Source organism: Schistocerca piceifrons, chromosome X (genome assembly GCF_021461385.2).
Source record: "Schistocerca piceifrons isolate TAMUIC-IGC-003096 chromosome X, iqSchPice1.1, whole genome shotgun sequence".
NCBI lineage: Eukaryota > Metazoa > Arthropoda > Insecta > Orthoptera > Acrididae > Schistocerca > Schistocerca piceifrons.
The window spans coordinates 321,149,359-321,167,970 of record NC_060149.1 but is presented as its reverse complement, the minus strand read 5'-3'; the positions used below and the strand labels follow the sequence as shown (position 1 = coordinate 321,167,970).

General features: G+C 41.3%; 1 protein-coding gene across 1 annotated transcript in view; it reads left to right on the top strand.

The window, feature by feature from the left end:
• The window catches only part of LOC124722337, a 433,578-nt gene that overhangs the window by 369,980 nt on the left and 44,986 nt on the right, over positions 1-18,612 (top strand). Inside the window, exon 13 of the mRNA XM_047247512.1 lies at positions 17,944-18,163. Coding sequence (XP_047103468.1) covers positions 17,944-18,163 — 220 coding nt within the window. The remainder of the gene's footprint in view (positions 1-17,943; positions 18,164-18,612) is intronic.

Below are 18,612 nucleotides of genomic sequence, written 5' to 3'. Positions count from 1 at the left end.
GCAACCCTTTCGCAAATTGCTGCAGATTTCAATGCTGGGCCATCAACAAGTGTCATTGTGTGAACTATTCAACGAAACAGCATCGATATAGGCTTTAGGAACAGAATGCACACTCGTATACCCTTGATGACTGTACGAAGAAAAGATTTAGGCCTCGCCTGGGCCCGTTAACACCGACATTGTACTGTTGATGACTGAAAACATGGTGAATGGTCGGACGAGTCTAGTTTCAAATTGTATCGAGCGGATGGACGTGTACAGTTATGGAGACAACCTCACGAATCCATGGCCCCTGCATGTCAGCGGGGGACTGTTCAAGCTGGTGGAGGCTCTGTAATGGTGTGGGGCTTATGCAACTGAAGTGATATGTGTCCCCAGATACGTCTAGATACGTCTCTGATAGGTGACACGTACGTAAGCATCCTGTCTGATCACCTACAACTATTCATGTCCATTGCTCTTTGGAAATTCCGACAGGACAATGCGACACCCCACACGTCCAAAATTGCTACAGAGTCGTTCCAGGATTACTCTTTTAAGTTTAAATACTTTCTCTGGCCACCAAACCCCTAAACATGGACATTATTGAGCATATCTGGGATGCCGTACAACGTGCTGTTCAGAAGAGATCTCCAAACCCTCTTACTCTTACGGATTAATGGACAGCCCTGCAGGATTCATGGTGTCAGTTCTCTCCAGCACTACTTCAGACATTATTCGAGTCTATGCCATGTCGTGCTACGGCACTCTTGCGTGCTCGCCGGGGCCCTACACGATATTATGCAAGAGTACCTGTTTCTTTGGCTCTTTAAGTGCATAAAGCTCAACAGGGGGACGCGGAAAACCGAGCAGTGGTTGTCGTAATGTGGAAACGGAGCGATTTATCTAACGTCCAAGAGGGCATGGTCTGTGGCTTTCGGGCAGGGATGGAACCATTTCCGAAGCGGCTAAACTGTTCGCGTGCCTCCGTGGTTAAAGCTCGTATACCACACATGACAATGCCGCTATCGCACCATGGGCCATAGATGACGGGGGCCGGAGGTATGACGGCTGCGAAGGTGTGTACTGGCGAATAGACATGCAACTGTTGAGCAACTGAATGGCCAGATGAAACAAGGGGCTACCAACAGTATCTCCTCAATGACCGTCCAGCGAACTTTGCTGTGTATGGGTCTCCGCAGTAGGCGCCTGGTTCATACACCCACGCTCAATGCTATTCATCGGCAAATAACGCTGGAATTTACACGTCAATAACGCAACTGGGCGTCCACTGTGTGACGACAGTGACCTTTTCAGGTGAATCACGTTTTATGTTCCAATGGACAGATGCCGGTTGACGTGTACGGCGTGTAACGTCTGAAAGCAAACACCCTCCATGCATTAGGGTCTGGGGAATGCTTTCGTGGCATTCCATGGGCCAGCTCGTCATTCTGGAACGAACAACGGATCAACACAAGTATGCATCTATCGTTGGGGATCATGTCCGCCGCTACATCATGCTTTTATTTTATTTATTTATTTTGTTTTTCTCCTCGGCACGTCGGCAATTACCAGCCGGAGAATGCGACGTGTCACACAACTCGCAATGTACGTGCATGGTTCGAAGAGCACCGAGATGAGTTTCACGTACTCTCCTCGCCAGTTTAATTGACTCTGCTTTTCATATTTTGACTTGGACCAATAAGTATGATCCCTATCAAAATGAAGTGGGGTTTCGGACAATAGTGATCTTCCAGTACTGTTATAGCAACTGGACCTTTTATGAAGCTGCTTGACAATACTCTTGTCCACATATGGAACACCATTGTAATTTGGTCCGAAAATAAATCAGATCTATTAACAAACCGGCCGTTCCTAGAACCGCGATCTAAGCATCTTCAAAAAACTTTGTGATGAACTGACTATCACTTGCATTCTAGGACGATTGCTTAGAAACCTGGCTTTCACTACTCACCACTCTTCAGAAAGAATAACATTATATTTCACTTTCATTGTAGGAAATTATATTCGGAAAAGTTCCTACAAATTAAACGTTTTCACAGTGGCACAAGCTGGTCTTCCCGCTTTTTGGTGCATATTTGCCATCTTTTAGACTAAAATCTGCCTCTGGGACCGTTTTCTGTGTAGTGTACAGGTCATTCTGCTGAGCTGTTGATCTCACATACTTCCTGGACTGTTTAAGATATCATTATTCTGTTTTCACCAAAACGAATTGTCATAAAGTCTTCACCAAATAATGTGTGTGAAATCTTATGAGACTTAACTGCTAAGGTCATCAGTTCCTAAGCTTACACACTACTTAACCTAAGTTATCCTAAGGACAAACACACACACCCATGCCCGAAGGAGGACTCGAACCTTCGCCGGGACCAGCCGCACAGTCCATGACTACAGCGCCTTGGACCGCTCGGCTAACCCCGCGTGGCTCTTCACCAAATAAATATAGTCTCTGTATCCATCTATAGTTTTCGAGAAATTACAATATCTACAACTTATGATTTATCTGCTTTGAACATGAAACCCGTTGCTATCATGTGTGGACTTTCGTGTTGGCTCTGAGCACTATGCGACCTAACTTCTGAGGTCATCAGTCGCCTAGAGCTTAGAACTAATTAAACCTAACTAACCTAAGGACATCACACACATCCATGCCCGAGGCAGGATTCGAACCTGCGACCGTAGCGGTCACGCGGTTCCAGACTGAAGCGCCTTTAACCGCACGGCCACACCGGCCGGCGAATTTCGTGTTGTCATACGAAAATGTCACGTCATGCTGATAGGGCACCCCAGCTTGGCGCAACTGGGACAGACATAACGTTCGAACTGCTACCACGCGTGGTCAAACCGGGGAAAGTTCTACGGATCTTCTTGACGACAGGAGTACCTCAACATCATGCAAACAATTCGTAAAGACACATGTTACGTGTGAGTGAGGATTGTCCTGTTGAAAAGTGACAAAAAAGTGGTTCCAATGGCTCTGAGCACTATGGGTCTTAACTTCTGAGGTCATCAGTCCCCTAGAACTTAGAACTACTTAAACCTAACTAACCCAAGGACATCACACACATCCATGCCCGAGGCAGGATTCCAACCTGCGACCGTAGCGGTCGCGTGGTTCCAGACCGTAGCGCCTAGAACTGCTCGGCCACTCCAGCCGGCGAAAAATGACACCATAATACTTTCGCATGAGATGTAACACATAAGAAAGCGGGATGTCAATGACGTAACGTTGTGTCGTCAGACTTCCCCCAATCCTTAACGGCAGTCAACTGAAGTCACACCCGATGGGTCCCCACATTATAATGCCAGGAATAATGCCGATGTGCGTCTCCAACACTTTGGAAGAATGGGACCTCTCCACAGATCCCCGCCATACTCGCCGTGGATGGTCATCCAGATTGGTGCAGAGCTGCGATTCATCACAGTGCGACGTCATTTATCAGCAGTCCACGCTTCCCGGTCGGGGCACCATCCGAAAAGCAGCTGTTTGTATTGTAGTGTTAACAGCAACCTGTACATGGGGCAGAAAGTCCGGCCGATGCTGGTCTACGACCAATGGTGCAGGATGACACGAAATGTTGCACGGAGTCCATTACTTGTTCTCGGACTGCAAGCGAAGATACCAAGAGGTTAGTATGTGCTTGGTGTACAATACGGCGATCCTCCCTCGTAATGGTCAGACGTGATCGACCGGAACTTTAACGACGTATATGTCTGCTCTCACGTTCCCATGTAGTCCAACACCGGGCCATTGTCACATCCGACTGGTCCACGAATCTGAAAATTCCACGATTCGACCAGTCAGCCAAATGGAGACCGACAATGAAGCCCTTTCCAAGCTCTGTCAGGTGCTGATAACGCTGTCTCATACGGGTATGATCAATGAACATCTGACGCTGTTCACCAGGCTTGACGACAACACTAAACATGAACAATAATGCATATCTAGGGGAAACATATATGTTGTCTATAGGAAGAATACAGATACCTCTGGAAAAAAGCAGCTGTATGAATGTTAATAGCTTACATGTTAAGCCAGTATTACGAAAAGAAGGGAAATTTGATAGAATTTTTAAAGGCCATTACATTCGCCATTGACTGAAGAGATTATTTATATCACAATTCAGGGGTTTCTAGCAAAAAGCCCACTAGTTAAAAAATCACAATATTGGGAAAACGAAAAAAACCACTTACGTTCATCCCATAAGTACCTAACTTGTTTTTCTTTTGTCTAAATATTCTGTAGCACTCTGGAATGTTATCAGAAGTAGTTAAGTAATATCAAATTACACAAATCAAAAAAAGTTTTGCATCACCCCGGTTCCCAGAACTCCTGAAGATAGTCATTGACTGTGGATACTGTATCACAAACACAGTCCCTTTGACACTTCAGTGATGTCACTAAACCCACCCAAAAATGTAAAAAACCATGCATGAGTAGCGCCTATTAGACGGAAGGGGTGCGACAGCCGATCAGTCCCAGTCATTCCACCAGGAAGGAGGTACACGGCTCGTGTTGTCTGTAGTTCAACCATGCCTAGACAGTCAATACCACTGTTCGATCGCGTTCGCATTGTTACTTTGTGCAAGGAAGGGCTCTCAACAAGGGAAGTGTCCAGGCGTCTCAGAGTGAACCAAAGCGATGTTGTTCCGACATGGAGGGGATACAGAGAGACAGAAACTGTCGATGACATGCCTCACTCAGGCCGCCCAAGAACTACTACTGCAGTGGATGACCGATACCTACGGATTATGGCTTGGAAGAACCCTGCCAGTAACGCCACCACGTTGAATAACGCTTTTCGTGCAGCCACAGGACGTCGCCTTACGACTCAAACTGTGCACAATAGGCTGCATGATGCGCAACTTGACTCCCGACGTCCATGGCGAGGTCCATCTTTGCAACCACGATACCATGCAGCGCTTTACAGATGGGCCCAACAGCATGCCGAATGGACAGCTCAGGATTGGCATCACCTTCTCTTCACCGATGAGTGTCGCATATGCCTTCGACCGGACAATCGTCGGAGACGTGTTTGGAGGTAACCCGGTCAGGCTGAACGTTGTAGACACACTGTCCAACGAGTGCCGCAAGATGGTTCCCTGCTGTTTTGGGTTGGCAGTATGTGGGGCCGACGTACGCCGCTGGTGGTCATGGAAGGCGCCGTAGCGGCTATACGATACGTGAATGTCATCCTCCGACCGGTAGTGCAACCATATCGGCAGCATATTGGCGAGGCATTCGTCTTCATGGACGACAATTCACGCCCCCATCGTGCACATCTTGTGAATGACTTCCTTCAGGATAACTACATCGCTCGACTAGAGTCACCAGCATGTTCTCCAGGCATGAACCCTGTCGAACATGTCTGGGATAGATTGAAAAGGGCTGTTTATGGACGACGTGACACACCAGCCACTCTGAGGGATGTACGCCGAATCGCCGTTGAGGAATGGGACAATCTGGACCAACAGTGCCCTGATGAACTTGTGGATAGTGTGCCACGTTGAATACAGGCATGCATCAATGCAAGAGGACGTGGTACTGGGTATTAGAGGTACTAGTGTATACAGCAATCTGGACCACCACCTCTGAAGGTCTTGCTGTATGGTGGAACAACATGCATTGTGTGGTTTTCATGAACAATAAAAAGGGCGGAAATGATGTCTATGTTGATCTCTATTTCAGTTTTCTGTAGAGGTTCCGGAGCTCTCGGAACCGAGGTGATGCAAAGCTTTTTTTGATGTCTGTAAAATCTGTGGGTATGGAGATGGAAAATCGATTGAACTCTTGGAGGTTTTTGCAGAATTCATTAAAAACTCCACTAATACAATTCATAATAGCATTATATCTACATACCATGTAAATGTTATTGTATACTGAAGTCATATCTTACGACTCGTATTAGTTAAACATTTATTTATTAAAGATATAGGACGATAAATGTGATATACAGCATACAATAACATCTCCAAACATTAATCTTCACCTCCATCACTATTGTCGTCATTGTCTGTTTTATAGTCACAACTGGTTGTAGATGAATCCGCTGATACAGCTGTGCCAAAGAGCCTTGAGTAGTTCTCTTTGCTTACACGATTACCGAGGTATTCCGAAAGTTTTAATACGTCTTTAGCCCTCGCAGGTTTCACTCCAGGATGGAATGTGAAAGCTCCTGGTACTTCATTGTGTGGGCAGTTTTGAACTACGGAGTTGTGATGATGTGACGGTACGCGTCTCGCAAATATATAGCTTTGTTTTTGTAGTCAAACTGCATAAATCAAACATCCTGAAGCCTGGATTCTGGCTTTGGGGTTTTTAAAAACAAATTTGGCAGTTGCTTTTTTTTAAAAATTTTGAACTTATAGTGGGTGAATATCTCCACAAAAATGGAGATGGTCGCTTTCTGGCCTTGATAATCCTTTCATCCCTGATTTCTAGAAGACTGGCGGTGGTAATCTACCTGCGTTGTGGAGAAACAAGTGAAAAACCCTGGTCCTTTGGAATGTAACTCTTTAAAAATTTTTGAGAATGTGCAACACATACAAGAGGAAGTAAACCATTCTTTATTTTTGTTTTACCCAGTACGACTGTCACTTATAAAAACCAACTCCTTCGTTAACACTGAGTGTCGGATGCTGCTTATTAAATGTAGCAGTATTGAGATAACTTCATTGGAGACGCTGCCTGCTCTCATCTTCCAAATATATACTGACATTTTCTGTTCCCAAATCGTGTACCCCAAAGACATAATAGCACAACTGACGCAAATAGTAGACAACACCTGTTGGTAAATGAAGAACAGCTAAATTCTTCATAAAATTAATCGAGATGCAGTTAACATTTACCTGTCTGGCGTTCATCCAAAAAAGCCTCCACTTATCTGAGATGAACAGCTTCCTGTAACTTAAAAGCTTTTCTCTCCGTATCTTCTTTACTTCCGTTAATTTTTTGCAGAAGTGAATCGCTTTCTTTGCAAGTATCAAATCTGGGACATCCGAAGTGGCTGCTGAAAGTTTTGTAAATATGCCAGTAAAGTTTGTAGGACACATTTATTCGGCAGGCGTTAAGGTCATCGTCATGCAGGTCCTTGACTGTGATGTCTTCTGGCAAACAGCGCCTATTGGAATTATCTCTGGGTGAGTAATGGGATTTCTGGGCAGGAAGTACATGATATGGGCCTCAATAACCTTCACAATCTGTTCTGGTGCTTGGCGTGGTCGGTTGTAATATTTACCACGATTATGTGTTGGAGGGCTCCCGCAACGAGATAAGTTGTTTTACAGTCTTCTCAGTCTGTCGCAATTAACTCCATGCAAACTTAGAAAAGCAATTTTGCAGACAATAACATCTCTTGTTAGCCGCATTTTGTAGGTGAATGTCGCGGCCCGTCGTATCATATTGTCTTCATCATCCGTTCTTGGTCGAAAATTCGCGATACCATGCATGCCTGTCAAACCACTGAGATGAGTACCTTGGGCATCTTTCGACATCATTTTGTTAAAGAATTCAGTGGTAGCCGTGCGGTTCTAGGCGCTACAGTCTGGAGACGAGCGACAGCTACGGTCGCAGGCTCGAATCCTGTCTCAGGCATGGATGTGTGTGATGTCCTCAGGCTAGTTAGGTTTAATTAGTTCTAAGTTCTAGGCGACTGATGACCTCAGAAGTTAAGTCGTATAGTGCTCAGAGCCAATTCAGTGGTACTGCGTCGCCGGGCTTCTTCCTACGCCTTCTCAACATAACGCATCCTCGATCACATAGCTAAAAGCACTCAGGAAAAAAACTGATTGTCTTTCAAAGATAAACTGGTTAGGACAGCATTTTCCTTAGATATCACAGGTGTACCATAGTCAAAGAAATAACACTAACAAACAATAACAATGATGATAATTAAAGTGACCATTCGTACTGGTATTTTCAGTACAGCACTGGTTCTTTGATCACTGTCCTGGATTGTTGTTAAATAAAAAAAATACGGTTGTGAAATAAAAAAAGTAGGAAGCATTTAGACATTAAATACACACTCTGTTTTGCAAAATTACTTTTATAGTATAAATAAAAGAAGTAAATTTGATGTATTCTTTTCCTTAAATTTAAAAGAATGATACAGACAGAAATAAAACTGAAGTCTGAGCTGTTTCAAATGTGCTAGTTTGGAATTTTTGAAAGTTTTCACCTTATGATAATGTTTGCGATATCAATATATAATGACTCGGCGATAAATATGTAATGCTGCGAACCTCGAGTCCTCTCCAGTCATGCAAGCTGGTACCAGTTTCACGACGTGATTCACGTGTTATTCACCAAGCGCTTTGGCATCACGAATACTATCCTGATTTTTCTTTTTGTTACTCTCTTTCGAGATCACTCTGAACCATTTGTGTCCGTATTAACGTAAAACCTTGGAGATCAGAAATATACCCTAGAGGAACGAGAGCGGTTGTAAACCAAGTGTACCGTATCAGTGGTTTATCGGGAGTTGAGCAGAGCGCTCTTGCGGCAGCTGCCTGAAGCACCACTAACCAAGTATTCTTGCTAGCAACAGTCCAGGCTTGTCGGTTTTTGCAGAACCGCCGTATTTTTAGAGGCTTACACAGAACAACTTGAGGGTTTTTTTGACAAAAGCGGTTGTGCAATCACGTGCGTAGAGTTGAACACTACATGATGGCGCCTCTGACTAATTTTTCGATTGTTTTGACTAGCGGGGTTATAGTTAGCAATCCCTCAGTTGCAGTTCGGCCTTAAGGCCATTGTCAAGTGGTGCTGCAAAATAGTTTTCTTCAACACGTGTCAATCTTTAAATTCTTCCGACATGTGTATATGTTGGCGTCAGAACTGAGAAGTTCATCACACGTTAATCAGTTAATCAGAATACATAGTAGGTCTATAAAAGGGAAATGAACTTTAATATTACAAAAAAGGGATGAGAAAGTAAATGAAGATGAGATGACAGATATGATCCTGGGAGAAGAATTTCTCAGAGCACCTAAATCAGAACGAAGTCCTGGAGCAGACGAAAATCACTGAGAGTTATTGAGATTCTTGGGAGAGCCAGCCATGACAAAATTATTCCACTTGGTGTCCAAGGTATATGAGACAGGTGAGCTACCCTCACACTTTAAAAAGAATGTAATGATTCCAATTCCATAGAAAGCAGGTGCTAACAGGTGTGAATATTACCGATCTATCAGTTTAATAAGGCTTGGTTGCAATATATTGAGATTAATTATTTATAAAAATGGAAAAACTGGTAGAAGCCGACTTCTTAGAAGATCAGTTTACGTTACAGAGAAATGTGGGAACACGGGAGTCAATACTGACTCTATGACTTACGTTAAACAATAGATTAAATGAAGGCAAATCAAAATTTATATCATTTGCAGATTTGGAGAAAGCTTTTGACAGTGTAGATTGGAATACACTCTTCGAAATTCTGAGGGTAGCAGAGATAAAATACAGGCAGTGAAAGGATATATACACCTTGTACAGAAACCAGACTGCAGTTACAAGAGTCGACGGACATGAAAGAGAAACAGTGATTGAGAGGGGAATGAGACGGGGTTGTAGCTCATCCCCTATGTTATTTTATTAGTGTACTGAGCAGGCAGTAAAGGAAAGTAAGGAGAAATTGGGAGAAGCAAATAAAGTTAAGGGAGAAGAAATAGGAACTTTGAGATTATTGGATAAGATCCGCCTGTTACTCAAAACACTGTTTTTTCATGTGACCCAAACATGTTTCATCATCTCTGTGCCATCATCAGTGTGTTTCCTTTATTCAGATCTTAATTTCATATTATAAGGCTATGTAACACCATTTGTATATTGTGTACTGGTAGCTAGTCATGTTTTGCTTTGGCTGAGCGTTTTGCTTTCACGTCCTCACACCTATTTAGCAGAATTTTGTTAGTAATAAACACTTTTCAGTCTGTCAAAACACAGTGCAAGCGCTGTTATTGGGGATAACCAGTGATACGTGGCACTTGATACGGATGGAAACTGTTGGCACGCAAAATGCGAACAACGCCGGGCTGACGTATTCCACAGGCACTCGTAGTTTCCCTCAATGTGGATTGTAAGCAAAAGCTTCCAGATCATCTGTTAAATTTGCTCTGCTCGTTGCTGCCTTCCTTCTTATCTTCTGCATATTATTCCAGCGCGATTCTGATTATAATTTTTTGCATATTTACTTAATTCTCATTCTTGTTGGACACCTCAGTCGGAATACTATTTTGGGCACAACTCAGCTGCTCTCTTCACTTTTCTTTTACATTCACGTTAAGAAATAGCGTATCTGGCTTCTCTTGATTGTGAAAGAAATGTATTTTCTTTTCCTTTTTTTCAATAAACAAGCACTCAGCATACGTGAACGACAGAAACAGAATTGCGGCGGTGCAACCTGTGTTTCCTCATTCCATGTGACGTATTTCCCTATTGACTATGGAGTCACGAACTTTCGTATAAGACGGAAATTGGTTTTATATTCAAAACAGATAATTCGGCAGTTCTAAATACAGTAATTATTGGTACTAGCAGTAGAAATTACTATAGTTCCATTTCAAAAAGTGAAGTTGATAGCGATGTCTCTGTGATTCATAAAGCTATGAAAATGGACTCTTTGTCGTTTACCGAGGACTTTCTCATAATTCATCTGGGTGCAAACAGAATTAAGTTCTCTCAGATGGTTGCAAATATATTTGAGGTGATAGGCCTAACTGAATCACTCTGTGTATACACTGATCACTAATCATCCAGAAAATTATGACCACCTATCTAATAGCCGGTATGTCCACCTCTGGCACGGATAACAGTGGCGACGCGCCGAGGCACGGAAGCAATGAGAGTCTTGGTAGGTCGCTGGAGGGAGTTGACACCACATCTGCACTCACAAGTCACCTAATTCCCGCAAATTCTGGGTTGGGGGACAATGAGCTCTGACGCCATGTTCAATCACATCCCAGTTATCTTCGATAGGGTTTACATCTAGCGAGTTTGGGGGATGGGTGGCAACACAACAATTGGAACTTGCTGCTGTGTTTCTCGAACCACTCTACCACACTCCGGCCGCAGTATCTTGTTGAAAATCTCCACTGCCGTCGCGAAACATGATCGTCATAAAGGGATGTACGTGGTCTGCAACCATTGTACGATACTCCTTGGCCATCATGGTGCCTTGCACGAGCTCCACTGGACCCATGGATTCCTACGTGAATGTTCCCCAGAACATAATGGAGCAACCGCCAAATTGTCTCCTCCGTCCCGCAGTACAAGTGTCAAGGAGCTGTTCCCCTGGAAGACGACGGATTCGCGGCCTCCCACAACATAATGAAGAAGGTATCGGGATTCATCAGACCATGCAACGCTCTGCCACTGCACCAATGTCCAGTGCCGATGGTCACGTGCTCATTTCAGTCGTAATTGCCAATGTCGTGGTGTCAACATTGGCACATGCATGGGACAGGCTGCGGAGGCCAATCGCTAGGAGTGTTCGGTGCGCCATGTGTTCAGACGCACTTGTACTCAGCCCAGAAATAAATTCTGATGTTAATTCCGCCACAGTTCGCCGCCTCTCCCGTTTTATCTGTCTGCTCAGCCCACGAAGTCCGACATCTGTACTGAGGAGTGGCCGCGCAACTCAACGACGTCTGGACGTGGTTTCACCTTAGTTCCGACACGTCTCGAAGGCAGCCATCACAACACTCCTCGAACACGCGACAAGTGGTGCATTTCCCGAAGTGCTCGTGTTGAGCCTCCACGCCATCACAATCTGCCCTCTGCCTCCTTTCCCATTCTACACATGGACAGCACGCTCATTGATACTGCATGCACCATGCGTGTATCTGACTAACAGTCATTCCTCTTCAGGTGAAGCTGCTATCGCCTGGGCGTTTCTGTATCGATAGTAGGTCGGTGATCATAATGTTCTGGCTGATCAGTGTACAAACCAATGGCATAGCAAAAATTACACATTGTACTTTAATTAGGTAAAGGGACAAGCAACGTTAGGCTGGATAAAGTACATAAATAGGAGTTAGACTAAGAGATTTCCTATCACCGAAATTTTCAGATCATAGGCTGTGAAAACGCAGAAGGAATAATTGTTAACTGAATATACCTGAGGAATCTACAGGCCGCTGATGGAGTTGTCTGTTTACTTTTAATGTAGATAAACGTCAATAAAAAATAGAAAATCGTAATAGAGTAAGCTAGAAATTCAGTTCCAATAATCCCAAAATAATGTGTAATCATCCCAATGAAAGGAAATTAGTTCAAATTAAAAATGACTTCATAGAATCAGCTGGTGAGCGTTTGTGTTTAAAGCAATTGAAGACAATCATGGATGGACAAAAAAAGAAATGAAGATGAAAGTAAAAACGAGTTGGAGTGCTTTTCTAAACGTTTTTCGAGTACTTTGTTTACAATCAATGTGTGTTGCGAATTTAGATCTACTTCATAGAAATGAGCATTTATGCGAAAATCATTCAAAAATTGAGTTTCACTCTGCGAGAAATGAAGAGATGCATGTTAGGAATTGCTCCAAAACAAAGGAAAAAAAAACAATTGGCTGGGGAAAAACTGGACAGTAAGACGTACGTGTAGTTGCGAATTTTGGAATGTTCTCAGGCACTCCAGCTGGCTAGCGTCGCCCATATGGTGTGATATTTCGGCAAACTGACTTGTCACTATCTTCAGACAACCCTATTGACTGACTGTCTAAATGTACTATACACTGAGCCATGTGTTACGCGGAATCATCTCGATTCCGCTAAGGGATGACTGAGAGTATAGTAAGCACTTATATTAAGGACACGAAATGTTCGATGTTGAACCGTTATGAGTAGCCCTAACTGGACGAACGTTATTTCATTAATGATCTCAGAAACACTCACTTAAAGATTCGATACTGAACGGATACGTTCGAAACTAGTCATTGTTAACACACGTTATTAGCACAACTGAGAAAGAAAAATAAAAAAAGAATAAAATTGATTGTTGAAATTCCACAAATAGTAGATTCAACAAATGTAGTGATTGTGACTGGAAATAAGCGCAAATAACATGTTTGGCATGTCGGTTCTGAGAAGTGAATCATCAGCTGTTTCACAATACGACGTCATTCCCTCAGATAGTACTGGCTGAGAGTAGAGGGGATAGGGCGGTGACTAGGCAACTGCGTAATATGTTTATCGCTTTCCTCCGCATGTACATCTGGGTTAATTTCTGCCCAAGAACTGTTTGTCATACATGTTGGTATTGTGAAATTTAGTATGTAATGAAAATTACATGTCATGTGCAGCTCCTCGATATCTGCCAGTAAAATGACAAACATCTCTTATTTCACTTCAGATTACTTGAAACGTGCCTAGCAGATATAGAAATTCCCTGCTGTAAAGCTAATTCCTCTACGATGATAATATTCATCTCTTTGTTTTGCAGTAATCAGATACAGCTTTTTGATAAAGAGTTCGATAGAGGAACGAATTAACTGATCATGATATACTCACACACATTATTTCGTACAATTTATTTTCAGAATAACGTAACCGTATCAAAGATATTCAGTTAAACAATTGCAAGATATGTACACAATTAAGAGATACACGCTCTCTAACAAAGAATAAAAGCGTAAAAAGATTTAGTCTTCATACTTAACCAATGCGTGTTAAAATCGTTTTAGACAGGAACTACATCGCAAGCATAGACACCAGTCTGATGCGATATAAAGCGTGTAAGTATAAGGATTTATTATATAGTTTACGAAAATCTCGCCATTCGAGAAATTTACGTGATATATAATACAATTTGTAAAATTTGTTTTGCCAGGTTCCTAAAATTTCATATTTTATGATTTATAGCTAACTGCTTTCGACTGGGAGAGTTAAATAACATACGTTCTCCTCTTATCTAGAGAGATTTTGTTATATTCAGAGCCCTGAACGTATTTTTTTAAGTTACAATTAAACACATCGTTATACTGATGCTACTACGATAATCTGCGTGAAATGCTCACCTCTCAATACGTATTTGTGAAATGTGAAACAGTTTTCCTCATTAATTGTACATTAATTTTCTGAAAATTTGTCATATTTTGTTAATTTCTTCAGTAACCTTCCAAGAGCAAACATTAATCAAATTTGCACATTTGAGGTTACAAAGTCAAATTTGCCTTGAGATGCGTTTCAAGGATGATGTTTTGATGTATGGAATTCAAATTGTTCATAAAGTCGTGTAACCCATCCCTTCTGAGAGAAATGGATCGCTTCTCACTAACATTTTTACACTTTCAAACCTTTCTTCGACAATAGGAGTTTCACAAGTACTCAAGAGCTACAGAACGAAAAATTCGCTTAGCAGACGCAATCAAACACAGTGAACTTGGATGAGATATTGTTGAGCAATTTAAATTAACTGCGTTATTTTCATTATACAATGCGATTACTGATGTTTTCACACACTCTGTTCCTCGCTAGATGCAGCCGCATGACCCTGTTTGGGGTCTTTGCAACTTGTCAGGCTTAACACCATTGTCGGATGATGAATCAATATTTCTTCCCTAGTTACATACATCAGTTTCAGAAGCTCACATCTGATCCACTGTCGTTAGCTAGACCATTATCAGGTTGTTGTTTTTATATGCATTTCTCTGCAGTTTCATTCTTTCGTAGGATAACAGAGTGAAACGCAAAAGTCGCTTCAAACAAATAACAAAGCCAGTCTATTGATATGATTTTTCGATTGTTCTGGGGCTACTGAATGTGTGTCTCGTGTTATAACGTTACTTATACTGCTCATATATACTAACATCCAAGAAATTCGGTAACCTTCTCTGAGACACCGTGTAACAGTTCTTCACCCATTTTCTGAAATATGTTTTGGCGTCTCTTGTTTGACAACGTAACTGTAGGCTTTTACTCATATTCTCCCTTCAATATTACTAGAATGATTAGCAAAGTAAGCGTGAGGTTCCTCTTGGTGGATTTCCTGTGGATTGATTCTTGAAAATTTTTCGTCGATTCCTTGAAATTTCAACTTTATTTCATGAAATTTCAACTTCGTTCGCTAGGTCTTGGAAGTTCATCAGTCACTCTTCTCAAACAAAGTAGTTTCAGACAAGCTATTGAAAGTAGCCAACACATTAATATTCTGCTAGGAAGTAAATGACAGCTTGTTATTTAGTAAAAATGAAAGAAGGAAAATTAGTGTCTTACGTACAGTCGCCAATAAGGTCATAAAAAACAGAGCACAAGCTCTGGTTGAGGAAGAATTGGGAAGGAACTGGGCCGTGGCTTTTCAGACGAGCTATTCCTGCATTTGCCTTTAGTGATTTAGGACGACAATGGAAAATTTATATCTACATGGCAGGATGGAGAATTTGAACCGCCGTCCCCCAGAATACGTGTCCAATGTGCCACTGCACCACCTTACCCTGTGATTAATACTTCTAGTTCATTGTACTAATATATTTAATACAGTTTATTAGAGCGAACAATACATTTGTATGAATCTGTTGCAGTTACATGCTACATCAGGGAGACTATAATCATACATCTGGAACACATTCACCACTGTGGTACACTTGAATGATAATTTTTTAAATTGTATCACTTTTTTTTGTGAAGTGTACACTCCACTCTTGAAGTGTCACTTCTTCTACTTGAAGATCAAAATATCTGAATATAAGAGAATTTTTTACTCTCGCTGTTGATTGGATTCAGACAGTAACTTCCCTGTAACACATTGATACAACACCAGGGGGGTTCGTTCAATAAGATGTAGTCATAATTTCTTCATTTCTTGTCTAACACGAAGCATGGTTGTGTCACTAATTTCTCGCCTATTTACTGCGTCTAAAACCCTGCCGAGAATAAATTTTTATCTTTGGGCGTGTAAAATATTAGTGAAGGAAGAATGAACTACTGCGAAGACCTCATTACCATGTGCTACTTCCGTGCGCTGAAGTTCAGATCAAGAACCTATCGTATACAGAACACCAGAACAAGAGACCACCATGCACACAATCGTAACAGCAAGAAGATTGGTCGTTGAATAATTTGATGTTACCTTTAAGGAGCTGTTACTGCATCGAAAAAAAATACGTAACCTTTCGGTTAGAGTACAGTTCTACATTACATTCTTGAAGATATACACCGCTACCTGATATTAACAGGTTGTGTGTTTTTTCTCAGTGTTGCATAAGAAAATCTGGAATTTCTCCTTGTAATTAAGCCTTTAAGACGCCAAAATTATTAGATCTATATCTGCGAAACCTGAAAAGAACTCTACACAGATATTAACAACTTACAGAATAGTAACGTGATTTATGTTAAGAAGAGGTTGTTCATTACTCACAGGTCATACGGAGCATCGTAATTTTATTTGAAATTAAAGAAAATTCGAAAAGAATTATTTGGAATTTAAAAAAATTCAAGAAGAAAACTGAAAAATCATTCACTTATATGGACATTATTAGGAGTAGCACACACTGTGTAGTCAAATATTTTCATTTTCACTCACTGTGTAGTGAACTGTATTTACATCTGTCATCTTAAAATAAATTTAGACATCACTATTATGTAGTTTAGTATTTTATGTGTACAAAATTACCCACAACTATAGAACTCTATGGCGGTTATTGTTTACAGGTGTAAAATACTTCCAAGACTTTTGCTTCACCATTTGTCGTCTGTTTGTTGTAGCAAAGTGTAGAATTTATTTTTGTAGGTCATCTATCGCGTTTTTGTTTACCTCCAAAACATGCTAGTACTCAGGAAGTGCGATGTTTTACTGAATTATATGTTTTCCAAGTCTACACGGATGCATTTTCAAACAGTACTGGACACAGTACCATGTTTTTCAGTGTCGGTGCGCGAGTACTGTTGACTGAGAAAAACATTCGATAGATCGAGCCAGCTCTGTTTGTGTTGCTAGCGCATTCACCTGATTGAACGTGCTTTGCTTTCCATTTATTTCAGTACACGTCGAGTGTGCATCGTACATTACTCCAATTGCTGCCAGGCCTAAGCTAATGGCCCGACCAATTTACGTATTTCACGGCATGAAACAGGATCCTGCTGTACTTGACAGGGTTGGCCGGTCTTTGCTACGAATGTACGAAGCGTACAACGATACTCGGCACAGATTGCGGGCTCGACTGTTATCAGTGTATTAGAATATACCGGTGATAAAATGTAATTCATGTACATTTGGTTTTATTAATATTTAGACATTTATGTAGGACTCGTCACCATAACTCATAATCACCGGGTTAAAATAAACACTTTCGCTTCTACATCCCACCACGAAAAAACTATACACACATTTAGTCAACTTGTATTTCACTTATAATATTTGTTCATTCTGTTTTTTTCACTTTAATTTCCTTCTTTTGGGAAAGACTTCAGCATAATTTTATTATTATTATGCTTACAGATACAGGTATGTTTTTCAAATTTTGTTTTATACTTCTGTTGAACTTGTAACTCATTAAACGACTTGCTCTTTAAAAATTGAAATTAAACATCTCTGTAAAGAAGAATTTCGACTGAGAAGTTGTAGTATAATTATCTATACAGTAAAGACTTAATTTCACATTTTGAAATTTCTTCGAATTTACTGTAAGCGTACTGTAAGCTACTTTTCTATTAATCATTTAACCGGTGGAGGACTGTTTTAACCCTTTCGAGACGGGCCCGAATAGCTCTTGAGCACAGGTCCACAGTTACGGACGTAATATATCCTGAATTATGTGTCTTACAGTGATATAATTTTGCAGGTATATTCAGTAGTATATTTAGATACTGTCTGCAAATTGTGTTGCGAATAGAGTAAGCATTAAAGAAGTGATAATTAAAACGTCATGCCTATGAGACTCGGCTCCGACTCGAAAGCGTTAAGCATAATACAAGCATGAACTTCTGATGTGGTAGCCATCTTTTCTCGCACAGGTTACGAATGGCTGACTTATGGTTTAAAGACAAACCAGACTGAAAGCAGGATAATTTGTGAATCGGACCACATGACTCACTTCTCGATCCTTCTGGATCCCGGATCAGACTACGGCGTATCGGAGGAGCACAAGTATACACTAAGCATCATCAGTTACGTTGGCTCCTTCTGCAGCATCTTCGGTCTCACTTTGACAATCGTTACCTACGCTACATTCAGGTATGTTAACAATCTTCAGACATGATCAAGGACTGTCACGATACTCATCCTGGATCATCTGGGTAAAAATAACAGGAAATTATTGAAAACATACAAAGATATATCATTACTTTTGGAAAAAAATTGTAAAGTGTCCATGGGGAAATGTAGATAGCATGTTATACACTTCTTGCTTTTCTTAATTTGGGCACAGTCGAATATGATGATGAAAATCGTAACTGGTTTCAACTGTATATTGACCATATTTAGATTCTACAGTAAAGTAGGAAAAGAAATAGTCAGTGTTAGAAGCTTATTTTATTTGTAAGCAACGTAAAGTAAAAAAAGTCGGCATTTGGTGAAGAAAGCGTACACGACACGCGCTGCCATACTCCTTGCTCAGTGCTTGACGTGCGTGGTCTCTGAAAGCAACGCTGAATCTGGTAAGTATTTAATGTAAATATCAAAAC